We start from the raw sequence: 23538 nt of genomic DNA, 5'->3' as shown, positions 1-23538 counted from the left end.
TTTTTTCCCCCTTTTGTTTCAGTGTCCCAGTCTGCAAATGGGACAGATGACTCTCTTCTGCGTGGGGGGTTCCACAGTTCTCCTCCTGCCAGCACCCTGATGGCTCAACCTTCTTCCATCCCCATGTTGAGCACCTGCTTCAACAAACTCTTCTCTTTACTGCAAGTGCATCATGTTCAGGTATGGGCGCAGTCTGGTTTTGTCATTGCATTGACCACTTCTCTTTAAATAAAGTTTCCTTTTATTTATTATATATATATATATATATATATATATGCGGTGTGGCATGGATGCTATCAGCCTGTGGCACTGCAGAGGTGTTATGGAAGACCAGGATGCTTCAATAGCGGCCTTCAGCTCTTCTGCATTGTTCGGTCTCATGTCTCTCATCTTTCTCATGGCAATGCCCCATAGATTCTCTATGGGGTTCAGGTCAGGCGAGTTTGCTGGCCAATCAAGCACAGTAATCCCATGGTCATTGAACCAGGTTTTTGCATTTTTTTGGAAGTGTGGGCAGGTGCCAAGTCCTGCTGGAAAATGAAGTCAGCATCTCCATAAAGCTTGTCTGCTGAAGGAAGCATGAAGTGCTCTAAAATGTCATGGTAGACTGCTGCGTTGACTCTGGACTTAATAAAGCACAGTGGACCAACACCAGCCGGTGACATGGCTCCCCAAACCAACACAGACTGTTGATACTTCAAGCATCATGGACTGTGTGCCTCTCCATTCTTCCTCCAGACTCTGGGACATTGGTTTCCAAATGAGATGCAAAATTTGCTCTCATCAGAAGAGAGGACTGGACCACTGAGCAACAGACCAGTTCTTTATTTCTTTAGCCCAGGAAAGATGCTTCTGGCGACATTTGAAGCCCATGTCCAGGATCCGTCTCTGTGTGGTGGCTCCTTGTGAAGCTCCCCCACACATTTGAATGGCCTTTTCCTGACAATCTTCTCCAGGCTACGGTCATCCCTGCAGCTTGTGCACCTTTTTCCCTTCCACTTTCTATTAATGTGCTTTGATACAGCACTTTGAGAACATCCAACTTCTTTTGCAATTACCTTTTGAGGCTTTCCCTCCTTGTGGAAGGTGTCAATGATGGTTTTCTGCACAACTGTCAGGTCAGCAGTCTTCCCCATGATTGTGAATTCTACTGAACCAGACTGAGAGACCATTTCAGGAACCCTTTGCAGATGTTTTGGATTAATTAGCTGATTAGAGTGTGACACTTTGAGCCTACAATATTGAACCTTTTCACAATATTCACATTTTCTGAGATTTTGAATTTGGAGTTTTCATAAGCTCTGTGATCATAAGTTCATGTGAATTTAAAGTCAGGCATCCCAAAACTTTTGGCAATATAGTGTATATGTGACCCGTTACGGCAACCAGGGACACAAGTCGGCAGCACAAGTTTCGAGCAAAATGAGAATGAAGCGTTTTTTTTTTCAAAATTGGTGATTTTCGCTTTTTTGCCGAATCTGTTAGTTGAGATCATGAAGAAGCCTCTCCATGTTTGAGATAGCAGTATTGGTATATTTAAAAGCATACACTTTGAGGTTGAAATCGCCTTGTTTTTAGGAGATTCTAGCATGCAGCAGAGGCGTGTTTCTCTTTTGTTATTGTCCCGCCCTCTAAGGGAAGCGTGGCTCAGTGTTGCCAAGTCTGCTGTTTTTCATGTCCGCGGGTTGAAGCGACCCCAAATATGTGATATTTAGCCCCGGGAATGCAATTTTTACCGGAGAAGCCCCCCTGAAACGCGATTGGGCTTGTTTTGGGCTAGTTTTGAGTAGCAATTGTGCGGGTTTTGTTGTGAAAACCTGGCAACCCTGGTGGCTGATACACGAGCAGCGAGCAACGAGCAGCTGATACGAAGTGCAAACCTCCCAGATAACACAATGTCTGAAGCAGTAAAGAACCAACACGATCATCTTTCCCTTGTGCAGAAAGAGAGGGCTGAGTACAATGACATGACTGAAAATAAACATACATAGGTCCTTGAAAGTGCTTGAATTTATTTTGTGCAAGAAGTTTTCTGGAAGAAATTCCATATTATTCTCTCCGGTCCGATAATGTGTTATTTCGCCAACACTTCGTGGACTATGCTTGATTTATGTTTGTTACTTGCATTTACGTGTTACGTTAAGTGTTTCCGGTGTGAGGTACTTTGTGTTGTACGTTGCCATGATGTTCACGCGCGCACAAAACAATACGGTACCTCAGCGTTTCACAGACACACCGTGAAATATTGGTTACATGAGCCTAAGCTCTTTTCAATAAAATCCATGCAAAAGTTAATATCAGATCATTTTAGAATACAGTATAGGATGTACCGAATATTCTTCAGTTTTATGCAAAACAGAAATATGACAAATAGAATATCAGACCTCTGTCATATGGCCAAAAGTAAAGTCCTTGAAAAGTTCTTGAATTTGAAGTTAACCAAGCTGTGGGAACGCTGTATTAACAACTATCCAAACCGTTTTAGACCTAAAAGAGCCTTTGTAGACCTATGTTACCCTTAAATGTCAGAGAAAAGAACAGAATCAGAGATTTTTTTTTTCTTATAGAAAATTTTACTTTGCATATTATACTATAAAAACACATAATTATTGTTGATTTTAGTTTATCATAGTTGATCATGACGGTTATCACAGAATCCTGTTAAAAAGTCCCAATGCTACACAATGAAATCAATATATATATATAAATATATATATTTATATATAAATATATATAAATTTATATATTTATATATAAATTTATATATATTATATAAATATAAATTTATATATATAAATAAGTTTTACATATATATATATATATTACACATACATACATACATGCATGCAGACACACACTCGAATATTCCTGAATATATATTCCTGAAATATATTTTACTCTGAGAAGAAGTTACAGAATTGCTCCAGCTTACTCCAATACCACATTTATTTCTCTGTCTCTCTAGTTGGAGTCTTTGCTGCAGCTGTGGTTGACTCTGAGTTTGAGTTCCGGCTCCGGAGGGTCGGAGGAGAGCGGCTCAGACATCTTCCTCTTCAACGCCAGCAGAGTGCCCACAATCCCGCTTAATCAAGGTGTGAAATTCCTCGACTCGTAGAACACTTTGATCTAAAGATATTATCATATACTTTGAGCAGCTTGAATAACCGTTGATTGAAATAAACAGTTGACTGTGTGTTATTACTACTAAGGATACAACTAGTAACCATATCTCACTAGCTATGTTTTTATACCCCCAAATAATCAATTTTTAATCATGTAAACATCTCAATCGATCCGGTTGACCCCGATTGGAATGAAATTGATCGGATTGAATGTAAATGCTTGAACCTGACAGTTTTCTCAGTCGGGTTTAAAAATACCTTGCATAGAGAGGGTATGAACGTGAAGTCACCATCAGCCGGAGTGACTACGGTTATGCCCACTGAGTGGCCGCGTTGGTTTCCCACATGAATGCCGCGAAAAACACACAAAACACATCTAAAATGGGAAAGAGCTTTGCAATTGACTGCACAAATAGATTTGACAAGAAATCTGAGGTACATTTTTACAGACTGCCGAAAGCTAAGGCAAAGAGAAACAAATGGATCGCTGCAGTTCACAGAAACAACTGGAATCAAGGCAGCGAAACGTGGATTTTCAGTTATCATTTTATGTCAATGTGTTGAATTTTGAGGTAAAATCATACCCTATATATTGTATTATATTTTGTATTGACAACTCATCTTATATTCCGCATAATTACATATTTTTAAATAAACTGACACAAACGATACAAGTTATAGGACTTGACGATATAATGATACATATATAATTGATATAAGTTATCACCCGGATTTAGACCTACCTACATTGAATTTATATAAAGCGTTCCGTTCACTCACAGGCAAACTTGCTTTATGTATTTCCGAATACGAGGCTGTATATTTATTAAATATATTTGCTAAAATATCTCTAAAACATAAGCAAGTTTTTCTTTTATACATGTCATCAAGGAAAAAACGACAATTATGAATGATCAATGATTAAAAATGTTTAGAAATAAATGCTCAAGAAAGAGAAAGAACTCATACTGAACATAACCCATACTGTTTGCACTACATACTTTTAAAACTCATGTTTTGTGATGTTTTTAATATACATATTGTATCTATTTATTTTTAATACTTGTCTTTTGTTATGTTGGGAAACGGAATTTAAATCCTCTGTATATCCTGTACATAATGTAGAATCGACATTAAAGTTGAGTTGAAAATTATAAGGGAGAGCAATGCCAATGAGCTAAAGAAACACAGAAACGAGTTAGATCACTCACTGATCATTATTTAGTTCAATTTGCAGATTTTGTTATGACTATAATTGACTGTAGCCTTTGTCTCTATCAGCCTCCATCAGCAGTTTCCTGTCAGTGCTGGCCTGGTACCCCAATACTTCTCTGAGAACATGGTGTCTTGTCCTGCACAGTCTCACCCTCATGACCAATATGTCTGCTAGTGGTGAGTATCTGATTGGCTGTCTTTGTACCTCCTGGTGTGTTTCTGGACACACTCAAATGTGTGGGTGTTCCCAGGGGAGACATGCGTTTCTGTATGTAGGCTTTCTCTGGGGGAATCCAGCAAACTCTGAAGATCTGTGTTGTGTTGCCCCGCTACAGCCTGATTATAAAAGCAAACAGCCTGGTAACCCACTTTCATACGTTGATAACGTTTGTGTTACATCTTCAGCCTCCAGTAGTGGGATGGGTGTGCAGGAGAGCACAGCCCAGCAGATGGTGTCTGACCCCACACTTGTGCACGTGCTTGTGCGCTTCCTGTCTGGAGGAAACCCTCACGGCACTAGCCAGCACAGCTCACAGGTATTTAGTTTATTGAACATGCATGAATGACTGATTTCATAGTGATATATTTGGCAAATGCCTCTCAGACTCCTCTTCTTTTCCAGGTCGGCCCCACTGCAACACAAGCTTTGCAGGAGTTTTTAACCAGGTTGCAGGTGCATCTGTCCTCCACATGTCCACAGATGTTCAGTGAATTTCTGCTCAAATTGTTGCACATCCTGTCTACAGAGAGGTAGATGATCATTTCAACATTTATGTATTTGAATTTGTGCTTGTTAAAAATTTGTGAGTGTATTAAATGTTTATTTTTATAGGGGTCCATTCCAGTCTGGTCAAGGTCCATTAGATGCACAGGTGAAGCTTTTGGAGTTCACCCTGGAACAAAACTTTGAGGTCGTTTCTGTGACCACCATCTTGGCCGTCATCGAATCGGTCACCTTCCTGGTTCATCACTACATAACTTGTTCCGAAAAGGTGGTCTCACGCAGTGGTTCAGACAGTTCTGTGGGCGCCCGTGCCTGTTTCGGGGGTCTGTTCGCCAATATCATCCGCCCCGGAGATGCCAAGGCTGTGTGTGGCGAGACCACACGAGACCAGCTGATGTTTGACCTCCTGAAGCTGGTCAATGCTTTGGTGATGCTGCCGCTTTCGGGTGATCGGGAGTTCAGTGGTAGGCTGCCCCCAGCAGGGGGAGCCACTGACAGCGTATCAGATGAAGAAAAAGTGTGTGGGAGCAAAGAGTGTGGAGCGGCAGGCACAGCTCAGCACCAGGGACCAGCAGCGGGTGTGGCAGACCTGGTTTTGGCCAATCAGCAGATCATGAGTCAGATCTTGTCGGCTCTGGGACAGTGCAACAGCAGCGCCATGGCCATGATCATTGGTACAGAAGTTTATTTTAAATTAATACAATAAATGTTATTGTATTATTAGGTAACACTTTAGGGTCCAATTCTCACTATTAAGTAGTTGCTTATTAGCAGTTTATCAGTACTTATAAAGCACATATTAATGTTTATGTAATCAAACTTCCCTTAATCAAGCTTAACAGCTATCTTACTAACTATTAATAAACAGTAGTCAGGAATTTGAGGCCAAAATCGTATTTAATGGTGAGAATTTGACCTTAGACTAAATTGTAATTATTATATTCAATGCTTTCAACATTAATTAAGAAGAAATGTTTCTTAAGCACTAAATCAGCCTATTAGAATGATATTATAAATTATTTTCATATTGCATATCAGTGTATATATAAAATGATATGGATATTGCAAATATTTGTATGGTTGTTTATATTATATTCTATTATATACTGAATATAATCCATTCATTCTTTTGCTAATATTTTTTCTCTCTCTGTCTAGGTGCTAGTGGGCTTCACCTAACAAAACATGAGAACTTTCATGGTGGGTTGGATGCAATCTCGGTGGGCGATGGCCTCTTCACCATCCTGACTACTCTAAGTAAAAGAGCCACATCCGTCCAGGTCATGCTGCAGCCCATTCTCACCTACATGGCCTGTGGTTATATGGGCCGACAGGTAAGACTCATCACAGAGGAAGTGAAAAACCACAGAGTTTATTCTATGATGATCTGCTGACGATTTCAAGAGCCAGGACGTTTTATTTGATTACTTTTTCACACATTTTATATTTTTAACTAAATGCTACAAAACATGGTCTATGCTACTATGCTGTGGCCTACAAAAACATTAACACATTCAAGCAGCTTTTCAAATTTTGACATTCAGTATATAAAAAAGTAATACAAAAACAGTAAATAAGCCCTCAATATGCTGTCATTGCATTTTACTTGCACATTACTTGCACATTAGTATTAAAGGTTAACAACAGAGCCAAAACTATTAGCCTAAATTCAGTTGCTATTTATTTTTAGGTATAATAATCAACACTCATAAGCTTCACATAAGGGTGTTTTTGCATCAATTTCTAAATCTAATTTATAAAATTGTTTTTTCTCCAATTCGTTGAAATATAATCATTTATACACAGTGACAGTAATTTTCATGACAGGTTTATTTAAACATGCATGAAATAATCTAGACATCACTAACAGGTTAAGTAGAATATAATGAATATATAGGCTAATATAGTGCATATATTTAGCTAAATAGTTTATTTCTCCAGTGAGCTAACAGCTGTGGACACTGAATGACTGCCTGAGGTAAATGTGATGCTACATGACATTGTTTACAATCTGTTTTAATATTGACGTCTTTCCGCGGTTGAAACACTGATTGAGCGATTACACCACATATGATACGTTTCAGTGTTAATGTATCTTCAACATACCTTAAGATAATAAAACATGGTCTATGCTACTATGTTGTGGCCTACAAAAACATTAACACATTCAAACAGCTTTTCAAATTTTGACATTCAGTATATAAAAAAGTAATACAAAAACAGTAAATAAACCCTCAATATGCTGTCATTGCATTTTGTGAATGCTGAGTGCTTTTTTTTTTTTTTTTACAGGGATCTCTATCAACATGTCAGCTTTCTGAGCCTTTACTGTGGTTTATTTTGAGAGTGCTTGACACCAGCGAGGCTTTGAAAGCCTTCCATGACATGGGTACGCCAGCACTAACACTTTCGGAAGACATCATTTTTGAGCTGGTCTGTATGTTCTGACTCTGTGTGTGCACATTTAGGTGGTGTGCAGCTCATTTGTAACAACATGGTCACCAGCACACGAGCCATCGTGAACACTGCACGCAGTATGGTGTCCACTATCATGAAGTTCCTGGACTCCGGACCTGGAAAAGCAGCAGATGGCAGCCTGAAATCACGAGTGCTCACCTCAGAACCAGACAACGCAGAAGGACTGCACAACTTCGCCCCTCTTGGTACAGCAAGCACACTTTAAGCCATAAGCTCCACCTTTTCATATAAACGTCAGTTTCTTAAGCTTTACAAGTATTTATATTCATAGTTTATGCTGTTCCCTTGCAGGTACCATCACCTCCAGCAGTCCCACGGCACAGCCAGCGGAAGTGCTGCTGCAGGCCACGCCCCCACATCGACGAGCCCGCTCTGCAGCTTGGTCCTACATCTTCCTTCCTGAAGAGGCCTGGTGTGACCTCACCATCCACCTGCCCGCTGCCGTTCTGCTCAAGGAGATTCACATACAGCCACACCTGGCATCCCTCGCCAGTGAGTGCACACACCATGTAGCCCTCCCCAAATGCAATATTATTGGTCTAAAACCCCAATTGACACAGCTGTATATTATATTTGGCCCATATATGAAGCTTTTCATACTTGTGTCTAAAACTCTTTTAGGATACTAAATGCTTCTCTTTCTCTCGCTCTGTCCTTCCCAGCATGCCCATCCTCAGTGTCCGTGGAGATCAGCGCAGATGGTGTGAACATGCTTCCCCTGTCAACCCCAGTCATCACTAGCGGTCTCACCTACATTAAGTTCCAGTTGGTAAAGGCAGAGGTGGCATCTGCCGTGTGTCTGAGGTTGCACAGGCCACGGGACGCAAGCACTCTGGGCCTCTCGCAGATAAAGCTACTTGGCCTGACTGCTTTCGGAAACACTTCCTCTGCCACTGTAAACAATCCTTTCCTTCCCTCTGAGGACCAGGTCTCCAAAACCAGGTATTAGAAATAATGGGTTTAGTGAGAATTTGTTTGATTTCCTGTTTTTATTCTCTATTATAATAAACCATTTTCTCTCTCTTTCTCAGTATTGGCTGGTTACGGTTGCTGCATCATTGTTTGACTCACGTTTCTGATCTGGAGGCCATGATGGCCAGTGCTGCTGCTCCAACGGCAAACCTCCTGCAGACCTGCGCCGCCCTCCTCATGTCCCCGTACTGCGGCATGCACTCGCCCAACATCGAGGCGGTGCTGGTGAAGATCGGTCTCCAGTCCACACGCATAGGCCTCAAACTCATCGACATCTTGCTGCGTAACTGTGCTGCTTCTGGCACTGATTTGGCCAGTAAGACCTGCCCACTCATTTCCATAAAGATTGATTTTCCTCAATGCTTCACTGCTTTATACGAATGTTAAGCACTATCATGCTGATTATATTAAGGATGGTTTTGAGTAAAGAACAAAAATGATGTTTAGTTGTATTCTTCTGCATTGGTTGTCTTATTATATTGTTTTGTTCTCCCCTTTATGTGATTTGGTTGAGCTTTCCTTTTTATCTGATTGGTGGTTTTGTTTTGTGTTGTAGATTTGAACAGTCCGCTGCTCTTCGGGAGGTTAAATGGCCTGTCGTCAGATTCAACCATAGACATCCTCTACCAGCTTGGCACTACTCAGGACCCCGGTACCAAAGACAGGTTTGTAAAGAAGCTCCTCTTTCCAGAGTCATTTCTGCATGTTTATTCTCTATACCAGTGGGCCTGAAAAGCTGGGTATTTATTTATTTATTTATTTATTTATTTTATATTGTCTCAAATCAATCAGAATCAGAATGAGCTTTATTCTGTTTTAAGTATGGAATACCATTTAAGAAGTCATTATAAACTAAAATTATAAGATAAGTCCTAATTATAAGATGTAGTTGATGTTTTATGTCATAATTTAGTATAATAGAGTATTTTTTTGTTTGATTGCTAATTTGTTTTTGTTCTTTTTTAATTACTGAGTGTTTACTTGTCTTTAATAATGCTTATTAATATTAGTAAGGCTAAATGTTTTTGTTTTTTTACCTTATTGGAATCTAAAATAGGAATTTGATAAAAATCTGAATCAATAAGCGGAATCGTTCAAATTAAAATGATACCCAATCTTAGTCGTAGTTGGCTTTTTATCTCATGATTTCAACAGTAATTTTGCCTTTTATTTCATTTTGACATTTTGTCATCATGATTTAATTTTTTTAATTTTATGTGGTGGAAATGGGCATCCAAATACAGTATATTCCACATTTCTATAAATACTGAATAGTTGAATAACTGATTTTGTTCATTGCTCAAGAACCTTTATATTTATTATCCATAAACTTTAACTCAACTATCTCTATTAAAGGTACACTATGTAACTTTTGACCCTCTAGCAGTTAAACAGCTGTTAAAACTGCATGCATTTTGTGGAAGAACATTGTTTTGGTTGTGCTTCGGCTCTGCTTGACTGTGCAGCTGTATATGACCCTTCACAATAGATAATGCTTTACAATGTACTCTGTTAGAGAGCTACAAATGGCAGTTTATCTGTTCAAAAAGTACCTTACGTGTTGAGTAATAAAAATGGCATCTACGTGTTGCCTTTACAACATTTAAAATCCCTCAGTTCCTGCTCTCTTATTTTATTATCGACTCTGTTGCATTCTATTTTTGCCAGTAGACTCTCCTCGGTTCTGCTTTTTTCTCAAAAATTTTTTTTACGGGTGATTTCCTGGAGGTTCGAGATAAATCGTGCTCCATGTCACCCTTTTACACTTGTTGTGACAACTAACCTATGCCACTACCACACCATACAGAGCTGGAGCAACTTTTCTCTATTTAAGGATATGACAAGACACTCATGGGCAAGTGATGTATGTACGAAATTTCTCACTAAAACCATCCCGCCCGGTCTAAAATATACACCCTTATAATAGGCGTACCATAGTGAGTCAGGGTATGACAAAAACACGTTTTGGGAGAAGGATTTATGACGTATTGACTCGTTGCCTTAATTTAGTTAATTTTGAACAAAAAAGTTTGTTTACCTTTAACTTAATAACTAAATTAAAAACATTATTATACTAGATAATGCTTCATTAGAACCATAGTGGTGTTTAACATTTTTTAAATGTTTGGAATGAGTTCATACACACTTTTTTGTGGTTTCTGATGTCTTGGTTATGTTGTGAATGTGTTGTAGGATCCAGGCTCTGCTACAGTGGGTGTATGACTCCTCCCAGGTTGCTGCCCTGAAACAGAGTTCTTTGTCAGGCTACATGGGTCCAAACGCTCCGCCCTCACGGGAATACGGGTTGCTCATGCCGTCCCCATCACACCTGCACTGTGTGGCGTCCGTCTTATGGCACAGTTATGAGCTGCCAGTGGACTACGACTTGCCCGGACTGCTCAACAGAGAGCTTTTCGAGTGAGTCCACACAGATAAACACACTTTCTTTTTGCAGTTTTGCAGTACAACATTTTCAAATAAGAGTTGTGTATGAATACGTATTCATGCCTGAGGTGTGTTTTGGCTCTGCATTGGGAGAGGCTAAGAGTACATATTCTGCTCTTACTTTCCCGCACTTTTCTATATTTCATCCACACTTCAGGTATGAATACTTTATGCGTACCGAGTAGAACTAAGTGAGACAAACTTTGCTGTGGACGTGGAGCAAATAAGACTCTGATGGTCTTTAACACGAACAGTTCTGTGCATTAGTAAATCATGAGGTTGCTTTTTCTCCATCTCTCGCAGGTTGTTGTACAACTGGTCCATGTCTATGCCCTCTAACATGGTTTTGAAGAAGGCTGTGGACAGCTTGCTTTGTTCCATGTGCCACATCCACCCTAGTTACTTCTCTCTGCTTATGTCCTGGATGGGCATTGTTGCGCCCCCTGCTGCTCAGACAAATGCACAGCGCCGCATGGCCATGACAGATGATGGCAAGAAGCAACATGACTTAAACAGTGCCGCCTCCCTCACAGATGACTCCAAACATGCTCGTACACCTGTAATCGTGCCCATCTCTCTCTCAGAGTGCCAGCTTGTGACCCTGGCAGCTGCATCCCAGTCTCCTGGTGCCATCCAGCAGCTGTTGGACTCTGGTCTGCCTTCCTTGCTGGTTCGCAGCTTAGCCGATCTTTGCTGCAACCTGTTAGTCAGCGCGGACCTTCCCTTGCCTGCAGGATTCTCCACACAAGCAGAGAGACGCCCATATGTACACAACCAACCCTCTTCATCCTCAACAAACAGGCCGCCATTGTCTCCTGAGCTGGCAGCACCCGTATTGCGGTTTCTAACAGAAGTAGGAAACAGTCACACCATGAAAGACTGGCTGGGTGGGCCAGAAGTGAACCCACTCTGGACGGCACTGTTGTTTCTCCTCTGCCACTCTAGTGCCAGTGGGGCTGCCAATGCAAACACCAACAGCAGCAGCATTTCTGGGCACGGTGCATCAGCCAGCACCTCACATGCCAGTGCGACACCTCACATCTCAGGGGCGTCTTACTCACTGGCGTCAACAAGCCGCAGTAGTGGACTCACCACCCAGCAAAGGACAGCCATCGAGAACGCCACAGTGGCTTTCTTCCTGCAATGCATCTCCTGCCATCCCAACAACCAAAGGCTCATGGCACAGGTGTGTATAGGGTGCTTTTTCGTTTATAAACAATGAATAAAAAAAGCTTACTTTTTCACGCATTAAATAAAAATACAAGTAAACTATTAAGAAAAAAAAGATATCATTTTAAAATAAAAATATTATTTCTATACTATGAATTAGGGCTGTCACGATAATAAAATTTGGCTGACGATTAATTGTCTAAAAATAATGGCGGTTATGCCGATTAATTGCCAGTTTTAAGGGCTTTACAATTATGACAATTAATTGTCTGTTTTTGGTCTTTATCAAACATTTTTGGTGTGCTTCATCAATTGTGATGGATTTAATCCTTTGTAAATTATCGTTTTTTGGTGTAAGATTACAGTTAACACCTTTTAAATATTGAAGTAATTTATTCAACTCTGTAAATAACTGAAATAATCACAACAGACTGGCCAATCACAAAAAAGGCCTTAAAATGTACCATTTATATACATTATGAACTAATGGTCACTTTTTAATTTGTTAACTGAAATCCATTAGAATCCACTAAATAAATACAAACTACACACTGTAGAGAAAAACAAAAAAATGTATGAAACTATAGAATCATAGGCTATGACAAACAAATCTAATTCAGCAGCAAAAAGTAATAATTGTTGTGGAGTCATTTTTATCAAATCTAAACATGTTAATAAAAACAAATTATTAATTACTATTTGAATTATAAAATACACCCATGCATGATTCAACAATTTATTTATATTTATATATGAATGTAAAGAATTATATATATACACACAAACCATATACAATTAAAAGATGCTTATTTTAAATGTATTGTGCAACTTTATAATGGGGCAACAGGCTATGATGTATATGACAGAACAAGATAGGCTTTTAATAATCGTTCAGTGCGCAAAAGCATGACCATATGAAACGCTTCAAAACAGAGCTTGCACAAACCGCTTATGCACATCACAGGTGCAGAATGATGTGCATAAAGCAACATAGAGTCACAGTGCGCATTAAGTTCACGGCACAAAGAGAGGAAATGTCGAGCGCACAAATCCTAGTGTATATCTGTCCAACGGTTTATTGAAAATGTGTTTCTCCACAGTTTTAAATTCCAGTTATTGTGTGTTTGATGTCAATTCATAGTCCTGGTGTTGTGTTATCTTACAGACACCCGGTAGTACGACATAGCTTAGAAACAGCAACAAACTCCCAACAAGATAGTCATTTTAATCAAATCCACAACCCTTTATCTACATATCAAGTATTATAATGGGAATATATAATCTTGGCATGAGATTTACCGTGCTGCTGACGGTCGTAACAGAACGGGGTGCGTTGTTTTAATGCTGAACGGAGAATGATTGACAGCCGCAGTGGGTTTTCATGAGCTTTAATTAAACAATGTAAATATTCTCCTGTCACTCACATAAGCTGTGGAATGGCTTCATATGACTTTGAATATAGTGCACGAAAACTTAACTTAATTGACGCTTCTCTATTTCTTTTGGTCTATAACTCCCCCTTGTGCCATAGGCCAATAAAACAGCGTAATAATCTAATTTTAAATTATTCGATCAGATAACCGCAATCAGATGGTAATTGAATTATCGCGACAGGCCTACTATGAATTATATCTACTACTATAATTTTTATACATTATAAAAATGTGTTTTATCCCAAACATAGTTTGTTGTTAATTTAATTCATTTTCAACCCAGAACTAAAGCCTCCAAGATTAGCATTACAAATATATATTCATATAATATGTATTAAATAATAATATAAATCAAATGGTAATAAAATAAAATTACTAGGCCAATAAACAAGACTTAAGCCCCGTTTCCACCGAAATTACCCAGAACAATTTGTCCCAGGAACTTTTCTGGATTTCATCCTCCGCATATAAACTTAATAAAGCCTGTACCTCGTTGTCAGTCCATCAGTTGTATTTTTTAAACTAACTCCATTGTTGATTCAGATAGCAAAACAATTCTCACTGCATGCACCGCAACAGACATTTAGGTTGAAATAAAATGCTGTGTGAGCTCAACCAATCAGCATGTTCAGCGCCCGAGTCCCACTCCCAAAAGTTCCTGTACTTTGAAAAAGCAGGGACGTTTTGAGGGAGACATTTTTACCCGGAACTTAATTTAGACCCCCGGAACACACAGAGTATCCCCCCCGAGTCCCTAATTCCTGCGCCGGAAACGCGGCTTTTGTGTGACTATTCACTTTTTGGCTCAACTTTTTGACATCCTTATTGTTGTACCCTGTTTATACAAAAAATACCTTGGCTACTACATATTTCTTACTTCATACATTTCATACAATCAAATGAATGCTTTTAGAAAGAGTTTAGTGCACATCATATTGACCTGTATTTTTCTTTGTTTGTGAAGGTTCTGTGTGAGCTGTTCCAGTCAGCTCCTCAGCGAGGGAACGTTCCAGTCTCAGGGAACATCTCTGGATTCATACGTCGGCTCTTCCTGCAACTCATGCTCGAAGACGAGAAAGTTACAGTCTTCCTTCAGTCTCCCTGCCCGGTAGGTGTTGTCTCTCTCTCTCACACACACACAACCGCACACAAATACACACAATGTCATAACACATGCTTTAAAATCCATCTAAGCTCAAACTTTGCTCTTTTGAGCTGTTATTGTATTTTATAAAGAAAGTTGTTTTGCTTGGTTAGTCTGTTAAATTATTTATTACTGTTGCTGTAAAGCTCAGAAAAGCCTTTTCACTTACAAGGAAAATTACCCTGACCTTTACATCATCTTAGAGGGATTTAAACCTCCACTGCTTCTGAGCTGCTGTTCTTTTCAAGGCAAATTCTGCTGTTATTGTAGGTGACCACTAGAGGGCAGATTTATCCTCAAAACCTTGCCAATCATGCAGGAGTCCACAGACATTGCTATTCTGTTTGGTGCCGCCTGTGGCGAAGCAATTACACACTTCACCTTTAACATAATCTAAATGTTGGAGGACATAACCAGTTCACCCCTTAGATGACGTGGAGTTATGCCTCTCCTGCGGCTGCCAAACCGGAATGAAGCCAAATCGTAAAGACCCAAGACGTCTTTTTTTAGCTGCCGAGTCATTCACTCCGCTAAATTACAGCTGGATCATGTGCGTTTCATCTCAGATTAATCATCAGGCTTTCACAGAGAGTCCCGACAGAGGGGCTCTTAAAAGTTAATGTTTACACATTAGATCAAGCCAGAGTGCCGTATGATCTGAGGCGTCCTCTCAAAGGCAGGACGTCATTTTTCCTTTTCGGACGCACCTTCAACTCCTTCTTCAAGTGGTATAAAGACGTCTGGAGTCTGGATCGCCCTTGTGGAGAGTGGAAATCTTCAGAGATGCTTATTGTGGTTCTTTGTTTTTAATGTTTTGACATTGATTTGTTTTTATTTGACATCAGCAGGACTGTCATAGCTTTCAAATTCCTCAAGTTTCTTTTCCCCCATAGCTGTAGTGTTTTAAAAAAGACTTCCTAATCATATTTAAACACTCAAATTATATTTAAGGCCGTTTTAAATCTTTGAAAGATACAGAGTTATAAGACGGATGAATTCTTTGTTCACAAGGAAGAGAAGTAAAGATCACTCCCTTAGCGTGCAGATGTGACAAATCTTTTTTTTTTTTTTTTTGTGATAAGATGTCACCATGTCCCTTTAAGGGCACTGTACAAGCTTGAACCGAAGATGAAATGAACCATTCAAAATTATTCCAAATGTTCATTTTAATGAGAAATTGAAGATCTCACACCCCAAATATGCTTGTCCATGTGCTCGTATATGACTGAGCTATATGGTCACACACTATTAACTTGACCTGTTTCATTCTGTTTTTCTTTTTCTCCGCTTCAGCTGTATAAAGGACGCATTAATGCCACTAGTCATGTGATCCAGCACCCCATGTACGGAGCAGGCCACAAATTCCGCAAACTGCATCTGCCCATCTCAACCACACTGTCTGAAGTATTGGATCGTGTCTCAGGTATGAATACGTTGTAATATAATACAGTTAAAAAGTATGGTGTCTGTAAAAACATTTTTTTATATACTATATTTTATGTACTATTTATTATTAGCAAGGATGCATTAAAGGGATCGTTCACCCAAACAATTACCCCATGATTTACTCACCCTCAAGCCACCCTAGATGTATATGACATTCTTCTTTCAGACAAATACAATCTGAGTTATATTAAAAAATCTCCTGGCTAATCCAAGCATTATAATGGCAGTGACTGGCAACCCAAAATTTTAAGCCCAAAAAAGTGCATCCATCCATTATTAAAGCAATCTTTAATAAATGCCTTCTGCAGTGAATCGATGGGTTTGTAAAAAAAAAATATATACATATTTAACATGTTATAGAGTAAAATATCTAGCTTCTGGCGGACCGCCTTCCATATTCAACTTACGAAAAAAAAAACGTAATTTGCGTGACATCACACATCAGTAAGTGTTTTGAACTGCGAGAGGCGTTACACTTTCTTCGTAAGTTGAATCTTTGGGTGAACTATCCCTTTAAGTATCCCTTTAAAATTACAAAATAATAACTGATTTCACTGCAAAAAATGCTTTTCTTACTTAGTATTTTTGTCTTGTTTTCAGTCCAAATATCTAAAAAATCTTACATTTAAGAAGCATTTACTAGACAAGCAAAAGTTTTTTGTCTTGTTTTGGGGAAAAATAACTCAAAATTAAGGGAGTTTTTGCTTAAAATAAGCAAAATAATCTGCCAATGGGTTAAGCAAAATAATCTTGTTTTCTGTTTGAATTAAGATTATTTTGCTTACCCCATTATTTAGCAGACCTCAAACTGCGGTCTTAACTCCCGATGCCGACGATGCTAGCGAAGCAGCAGCACAAGAGAGAATGGGATTACTGACCGAATCTAACAGTCAAATTCTTACACTGAATACCACTAAAAATAGATCAGATACATGCTATGTATTTTCATTCAAACTAACTGAATCAATAGGCAGTGCAGGACCAATACGCTTATTATTAACAGATTTCCTCAAATAAAAGTGAGACTATATACTCCAGCACGTCATGGTATTGTAGTTCGTTACCATGGCAAACACTTGCGTGTGTCAGGGTTTGAAAGCGCGTCTCATGTATGAAAAGTATCTGTACACATATTGCACATAAGCCGTTCTCATCATGTGTTTGGGGAACACATTTCTTAGGGCGTGGTGAGCTCGTGCCAGGGGTGTGGGTAGTGAGCCATTGGAAGAGCCAACATGTGTCACGATGGCAAACAACGTCCAATAGGAAAATTCAACTGCAGTAGCCACCATTCACCCTTATTAGGGTAGCACTCAGACGTTTTTACACCATATATTGTAGAATTAAAACACTTTATTCCCAAATGTCAAAACATTTACTCAAATCAATGAACAGCACTAATAAAGCCTCAGTCTTGCAGATCATTAACTAAAAAAAAGTTGTTTTAGGGTTTAGTTACCCTTTAATGTGTTTCCCTAATCTTTATTACTGAATGTTTAAATACATTCAATAATAAAGATTATTTTAGTTTAATATGTAAAAAAATTCTTTAAGTGTGTTCAGTAGCATATTTGTTTTGCAAAAATTTTATCAATAATTGTACAATTTCACTGGTATCGGTTTCAAAATGTTGTATTTGTGCCATGCTACAAAGCGATCTACCAAGTCAGAGACACACTGTATAACTTTGATAAATCTTCACACACTATCCACAAATTAAGCCAAGATACTGGAAATAGCATTTCCAGTAGTCGTGTTTTATATGCACCCTGCACTAGTCTATCAGATCTGTTAGATCCAGCTTTTGCCACATCTCCAGACTTTCAAGGTCTGATGCACAAAGCATGTAGGGCTGGAACTGCCATGTGGCATGGTCATCAGCATGTGGGTGTGATGAATGGTTTGTCTCCTGAGACCTTGAGCGTGGCAGATATAGTCTTCGGTTCTTCAGAAGACTCTGAGACACACGGCATGTATGTAAGGTGTCCAGTCTCGGAGCCGTTCTCATGCTCACGTCACTTTCACTGATGGTAGACCCTCATAGGATGTACAGCGTGTTATATTTGTTATGGATTGGTGTATCTTCTCAGGCATATTACATCTTTACGTCAATAATTCATATTATCAGTTAAGCTGACATGTACATTGATGTAAGTGTCTCTAAAGGGAAATTTATTTTTAGAGCCTGCAGGCCAATTGAATGATACACACACATACACGGTGAAATAACATTTAAAGATCTTGCATTTTTTAACCCTTTAGACACGCCCAGCATCACAGCCAAACTGATCAATGAACAGAAGGAGGATAAAGAGAAGAAAAATCATGAGGAAAAAGAAAAGATGAAGGCTGATAATGGTTTCCAAGACAACTACAGTGTCGTTGTTGCCTCAGGTACTGTTTAACCCGGTCTTCTTACTGATATAGCCCATTTAACAACCACATGAAATACCCTAGTCCCTAGCAACCACCCAGAACACCCTATCCACACCCTAAAACGTCCTAGCAACCAGCTATCATCCAACTGGCGCAACCACTGGGAACTGGGAACTCCCTAGAAACTGCATAAGGATGTGCTAAAAAAAAGCACACATAACTCCTTAACTCACTGGCTTCAGCACCCACATTGTTGCAGGGATTTTTGTGTAGGCAGGCAGTCATATTTTTTTGAAATGTGAAAAAATTATAATTTTATATTATGGTTGTTCCCTAAAGGTTAACAATATACGCGGTTAAGTCAAGCTAGCATTGTAGTTACTGAGACTACAATGCTACAAGCTAGTATTATAGTTACAGAGATCTTTGATCTATAGTTTACCCATGTTGTTTCAGGTCTGAAGTCTCAGTCAAAGAGGGCCTTGTCCACTCCTCCTCGTCCCCCGTCTCGACGAGGGCGTGTCCTCAGTGACAAGCTGGCAGCTTCCTCAGGAGTCGATCCGTCTGCCAAAACCATCAGCGTGCCTGTCTTCCACCTCTGTCACAAACTACTGCCGGGTACAAACGCACAGTCTTGTTCTATCAAGCACTCACATTCTGTCCGGTCCTCTCGCCTACTCTGAACTCGTTCCTCCTCAACTCTTACCTTTCGCTCCTCCATAGCGATTAGAATGAGAGTAGAGGTCACCTCAGTGCCCGTCCCTGTATGCCTGCCACTTCACCTCACTTCATTTATTCAGAGATACAGAGAGCTTGATGAATGTCAATTTCAAAGTTTCATTCTCTCTCTCATCTCTCGCTGTCTCATCTTATCCCCTCTAAAGAGCCTTTCAGTGTTTCATTTCTGATCTAACGTTTTTGAACTCCACTCCCTCACTTGGTTGAAAAAAATGACACACCTGATTCAAGCAAGGGGTCTGAATTATCAATTGAGATGAAAACATTTGATTAAACTCTGGCTCAAACTTTTTTTCTCTCCAGGTCAACCATTGCCGCCGGAGATGACCTTGGCCCAACTGCTGACACTGCTGTATGAGCGTAAACTTCCTCAGGGATACCGCTCTATTGACCTAACGGTCAAACTGGGGTCAAAGGTCATCTCAGACCCTGGCCTCTCCAAGACAGATTCCTTCAAAAGGCTCCGTACCGAGAAAGGTATACAGAAATCTCACTTGCAAAGACACAAAAAAATCGTTAATTGAAATAAAGCTGATGAATTATAAATATTAAAACTTAAACAAAAAAGAGAAATGTTGCCTTGGCAAAATTCTGAAATAAGGTTATATTGAAGTAATATAATGACTAAAACATAACATTACTAAAATTAAATTACAATGAAAGCTGAAAATATGAAAAATTAGTAAAATAATACTAAACACTCATCATGAAATTAAAAACTAGTGTGGTATCAATACTCAATTGAATTAGATTCTGATTCACAAACTCAGTTTAATTTGATTCCGATCTATTTGGGTATGTTTCAGTTGCAATTTCCAGTTTTCTTACCCATGAAAGAAATTCACTCTCCACTAATGCTGTAAATTATACTGGGCAGGCTGATTCAAACCAGTAACAGATGAACCTGCTCACAGGAATCAGATATTTGGGAATCAGACTATACTGGCCGCACTGTGTTTTTAATTCACTAAAAATAACCCTCTCATAAAAATCATACTTTCAGGACTCAGACTGCACTGGCTGCCCTGGCTGAGGCACTAAAATGAACAGGCTCATATGAGTCATTCATTAGAAACTCCAAAAAGTTATTTCTTTTCGTAGTCTGTGTTCCTACCCAAAATTATTCTGCCGTTTTTCTCCCACATATCCTGTTTTCTGCCAGCCCAGGGTAAAATAGCCTGATTGACCACATGTGTTTGTGCTTGCTTACGTGCCCACACAATTTCACCCTTAGTGTCCTGCATCGTCAGATGTCAAATGATTTTCCTTTGCTCTGTCAATGTGTTCATGCTCTCTGAGGGATACAAAAAAAAAACCCTGTCCTGACAATGACAGCTGCCTCCCTACCGGATAGCCAATACTCTTGATTGATTCTGCTCTGTTGGCATGAGCAAATGTTCATACACACATATACAGAGTTCCTGCTAAAGCTGATGATGTCAGCTCAGGTGAATCTGCTAACACAGGCAGAGTGCTGGATGTCAGCTGTGACGGGAAAGTGTCCGTAGGTCAAGCATCCTAACCGAGCACGACAAAACGTCAAACGATGAATCCCTCTTCTTCTGTGTATTCTAAGGGTACGTTTGCACGACATAATGTACTAAAAACGGAAACGTTTTTCCTTTGTGTTTTTCGCGTACAGACGACGTTGTCCGAGAAAATGACTAAAAATGCTGTATTATGCATGCCAGGACAGTAATTGGTGAGGTCATTTTGTAAAGAAATACTACACATTTATAGACTGAACACATAATGCGCATGATGTCCCCATTTTCATAAATTCGCTTTTTTGTAGTTTACAGAGACGATAAAAAAAACCCCAAAAAAATTGGTAAAAAAAAGATTAAAAAAAACAGTTTTCAAAATGTTGCGTTTTCAGGCCCCCAAAATGTGATTTTGTGTAAAAGAGGGGACAGTTTTTAGTTGTAAACTGTGTTGTGACGGCCCCTTAAAGCTGCTGTCCGTAACTTTTTGTGTTCAAGATTTACAAAAATTATATAATGAGAAATGTACAACATGAATCCATTTCCCAAACCGTGTTTTTGTCTTACCCTGAATCATTATGTTTCACTTATAATAAGTGTTTATATTGGGACTATTTCACACCGGTCTGATAGGAACCGTTGCGGAGGAGCACAGTCCCTGCATGACTCACCATAGACAAACAGAGAGAAGTAGCTCCGGCTCCAATGTTATTCCACAGTTCTGTTTATTAACCGCTAGAGCACAAAAAGTTAATTGCGTACTAAGTGAATAGGTACTACATTTGAATTTGAACTTACTTTGCGACCGTTGAAAAAGTATGTTCGATATAGTATAAATGTAATCCAGACGTACTACATCCGCCATGTTGTCATTATCATGTGACCTGCCAGCATCAGTTGCGTCCCTTCACCTTCATTCATAAATCCTCTCCTGTGGCCATATGGGATAGTAAAATGCACACTTTATGTCCACCTTATGTCAGGTATGTGCACTTCAGAATCTCGCTGGAATTAGTAGTTAATCCGGGTACTTTTCGCTTACTGTTTTTCGAATACTATGAATTCGGACATACTACTCTGATGGCGCACTGTTTTTTGCATACTATACATAGGGAAGTATTCGATTTCGGACGCAGCTTTATTCTTTTTCCTAATCAGCAGCGACGACTGATGTGTAGCGAGAGAATTTGTGGGCCACTTGGTTTCGCATCATTTGGTAGACCCAAAAACAAAAACAATTTGTTGGTCCAAAATCTCTACTTGTATTTTAAAAGAATATGAGTAAAAAAAAAAAAACCTTGACCATGAACTCACAATTGCCAGCAAACTTGCACTGCTAATGCATTTGCTGTCAACGTTTTTAACTTCTTTGTTCAAACTCTTTATTCATTTTAGAGTTTTTAAACTAATTTAAGATTGTTTACGAGGATATTCGCCTTACGTATAGAGTTGAATGTTTGTTGTATACTGCTATGATCTAGTTGCAACATTGAAATCCGATGTAGAGATAGTGCTGCAGTATTTTGCTTTCAGGCGGTACAAAAAAAGCAGTTTGACATTGGAAAATTGCCACGCTTTGCTTTGTTAGGACACTGTGTCAGGATGTTGTATGGGACTGAAACCGTAAGCTCTCAAACGGTTGAATTTTCATCTGGAGGTGGAGATCTGGCACTCTTTGTTTACTTCGCTCCACTGGCTTTTCTGAGCACACTGCGTTTGTTTGTCTGTTTGGCTCTGTAAGGAGTCTTGAAGCAGCCCCCGTTTGATGGCACCCGCTGAGTCTGGCATCAGATGTTTGTAGTTTAGTGATGGTGCCTGGGGGACTCACCTCACCCTGCGGCTAATTGGCCATCTTAGCCGAGTCAAATCACTGTTGGCGTACCCAATCCTGCTTCTTTTCATGCACTCTTTCATCTCGCACCCCTCTGTCGAGGAGCTGAAAGGATGCTCACCAGCCCAGGGATAATTCTCTCCTCTCTGCCTGGAGTCCGTCCATATCTCAGTGGAGGAAGACACTCCAACCACAGGTGGTGTTTTGAACTGTTGCTGCTTGTTACTGTGACATGCCATCAACTTGTTGGCTATGAGTCCAGACTTGCAAAGTAGGTTTTCTGAGACTTTCAGATGTGCTATGAAACCAAGATCAAATATGCCTCACTGACTTCCCTACAGCAATTGTGGAGTTAGTGCATTTCACATTTCTTCTCTAAAGTACAGCTTCTTTGTTTGTTTATCTCTCCAGAAAAAGATTTTTTGGCTTCGAGTATTGCGTTCATCCTCTTTTTACTTGCACTGATCTCAACATCAAAGACATGAAGATCTCTGATGCAAAACCAGTCAACTGAAATAACAACAATAAAAAAAAAAAAAGATCTTTCACCATCCCCTAGAGCTTAGATCAATGAGTAATCTGTAAATACTTATTCTTTCTCAGTCACACTTTTTCTGTTGTTGGCCTTCACAAAGACAGGACTGAGCAGACTAAAATCCTCTCTGGGAAGTTGCATCTCTAAATGAATCCCTTGGAAAGCAGCAGCTTTGCAAATACAGCTAAAACAAAGCAAAAAAAACTGTAGTGAATGTACATAGTTCTAGTTTCATAGGCTAGAAGTTGATCTTGGGAAGAGTAAAGCTTGTGACTGGTTTGTGAGTGAATTATTCTTTTCAATCAGCTCTTTTCAACGATTCACTTGAACCAGTTCAAAATCGTAATGATTTATTAGTGAATCAAATCATCTTAATAAAAATAAAAAAACATCCAGTAATCATAAATGATTGATGAGGGGATGGA

At 39.4% G+C, this 23538-nt stretch overlaps 1 protein-coding gene across 11 annotated transcripts in view; it reads left to right on the top strand.

Moving 5' to 3' along the window:
- Positions 1-23538, top strand: part of birc6 (baculoviral IAP repeat containing 6) — a 143420-nt gene that overhangs the window by 62897 nt on the left and 56985 nt on the right. For 5 of the 11 annotated variants that reach the window (XM_079833066.1, XM_079833067.1, XM_079833065.1 and 2 more), the window contains exons 41-60: positions 23-180; positions 2966-3092; positions 4404-4514; positions 4743-4873; positions 4942-5087; positions 5170-5735; positions 6220-6395; positions 7354-7450; positions 7530-7724; positions 7831-8031; positions 8202-8481; positions 8571-8827; positions 9068-9176; positions 10705-10929; positions 11260-12142; positions 14524-14667; positions 15997-16126; positions 18412-18543; positions 18982-19143; positions 19567-19740. In XM_079833066.1, the coding sequence (XP_079689192.1) occupies positions 23-180; positions 2966-3092; positions 4404-4514; positions 4743-4873; positions 4942-5087; positions 5170-5735; positions 6220-6395; positions 7354-7450; positions 7530-7724; positions 7831-8031; positions 8202-8481; positions 8571-8827; positions 9068-9176; positions 10705-10929; positions 11260-12142; positions 14524-14667; positions 15997-16126; positions 18412-18543; positions 18982-19143; positions 19567-19740 (4404 nt within the window). The remainder of the gene's footprint in view (positions 1-22; positions 181-2965; positions 3093-4403; positions 4515-4742; positions 4874-4941; positions 5088-5169; positions 5736-6219; positions 6396-7353; positions 7451-7529; positions 7725-7830; positions 8032-8201; positions 8482-8570; positions 8828-9067; positions 9177-10704; positions 10930-11259; positions 12143-14523; positions 14668-15996; positions 16127-18411; positions 18544-18981; positions 19144-19566; positions 19741-23538) is intronic. The other 6 variants (XM_079833063.1, XM_079833069.1, XM_079833071.1 and 3 more) reach the window with 2 other exon arrangements.

The sequence above is a fragment of the Gobio gobio genome (assembly GCF_949357685.1).
Source record: "Gobio gobio genome assembly, chromosome: 13".
NCBI lineage: Eukaryota > Metazoa > Chordata > Actinopteri > Cypriniformes > Gobionidae > Gobio > Gobio gobio.
Note: the sequence above shows the minus strand (reverse complement) of the source record. Positions and strands in the feature narration are given on the sequence as shown.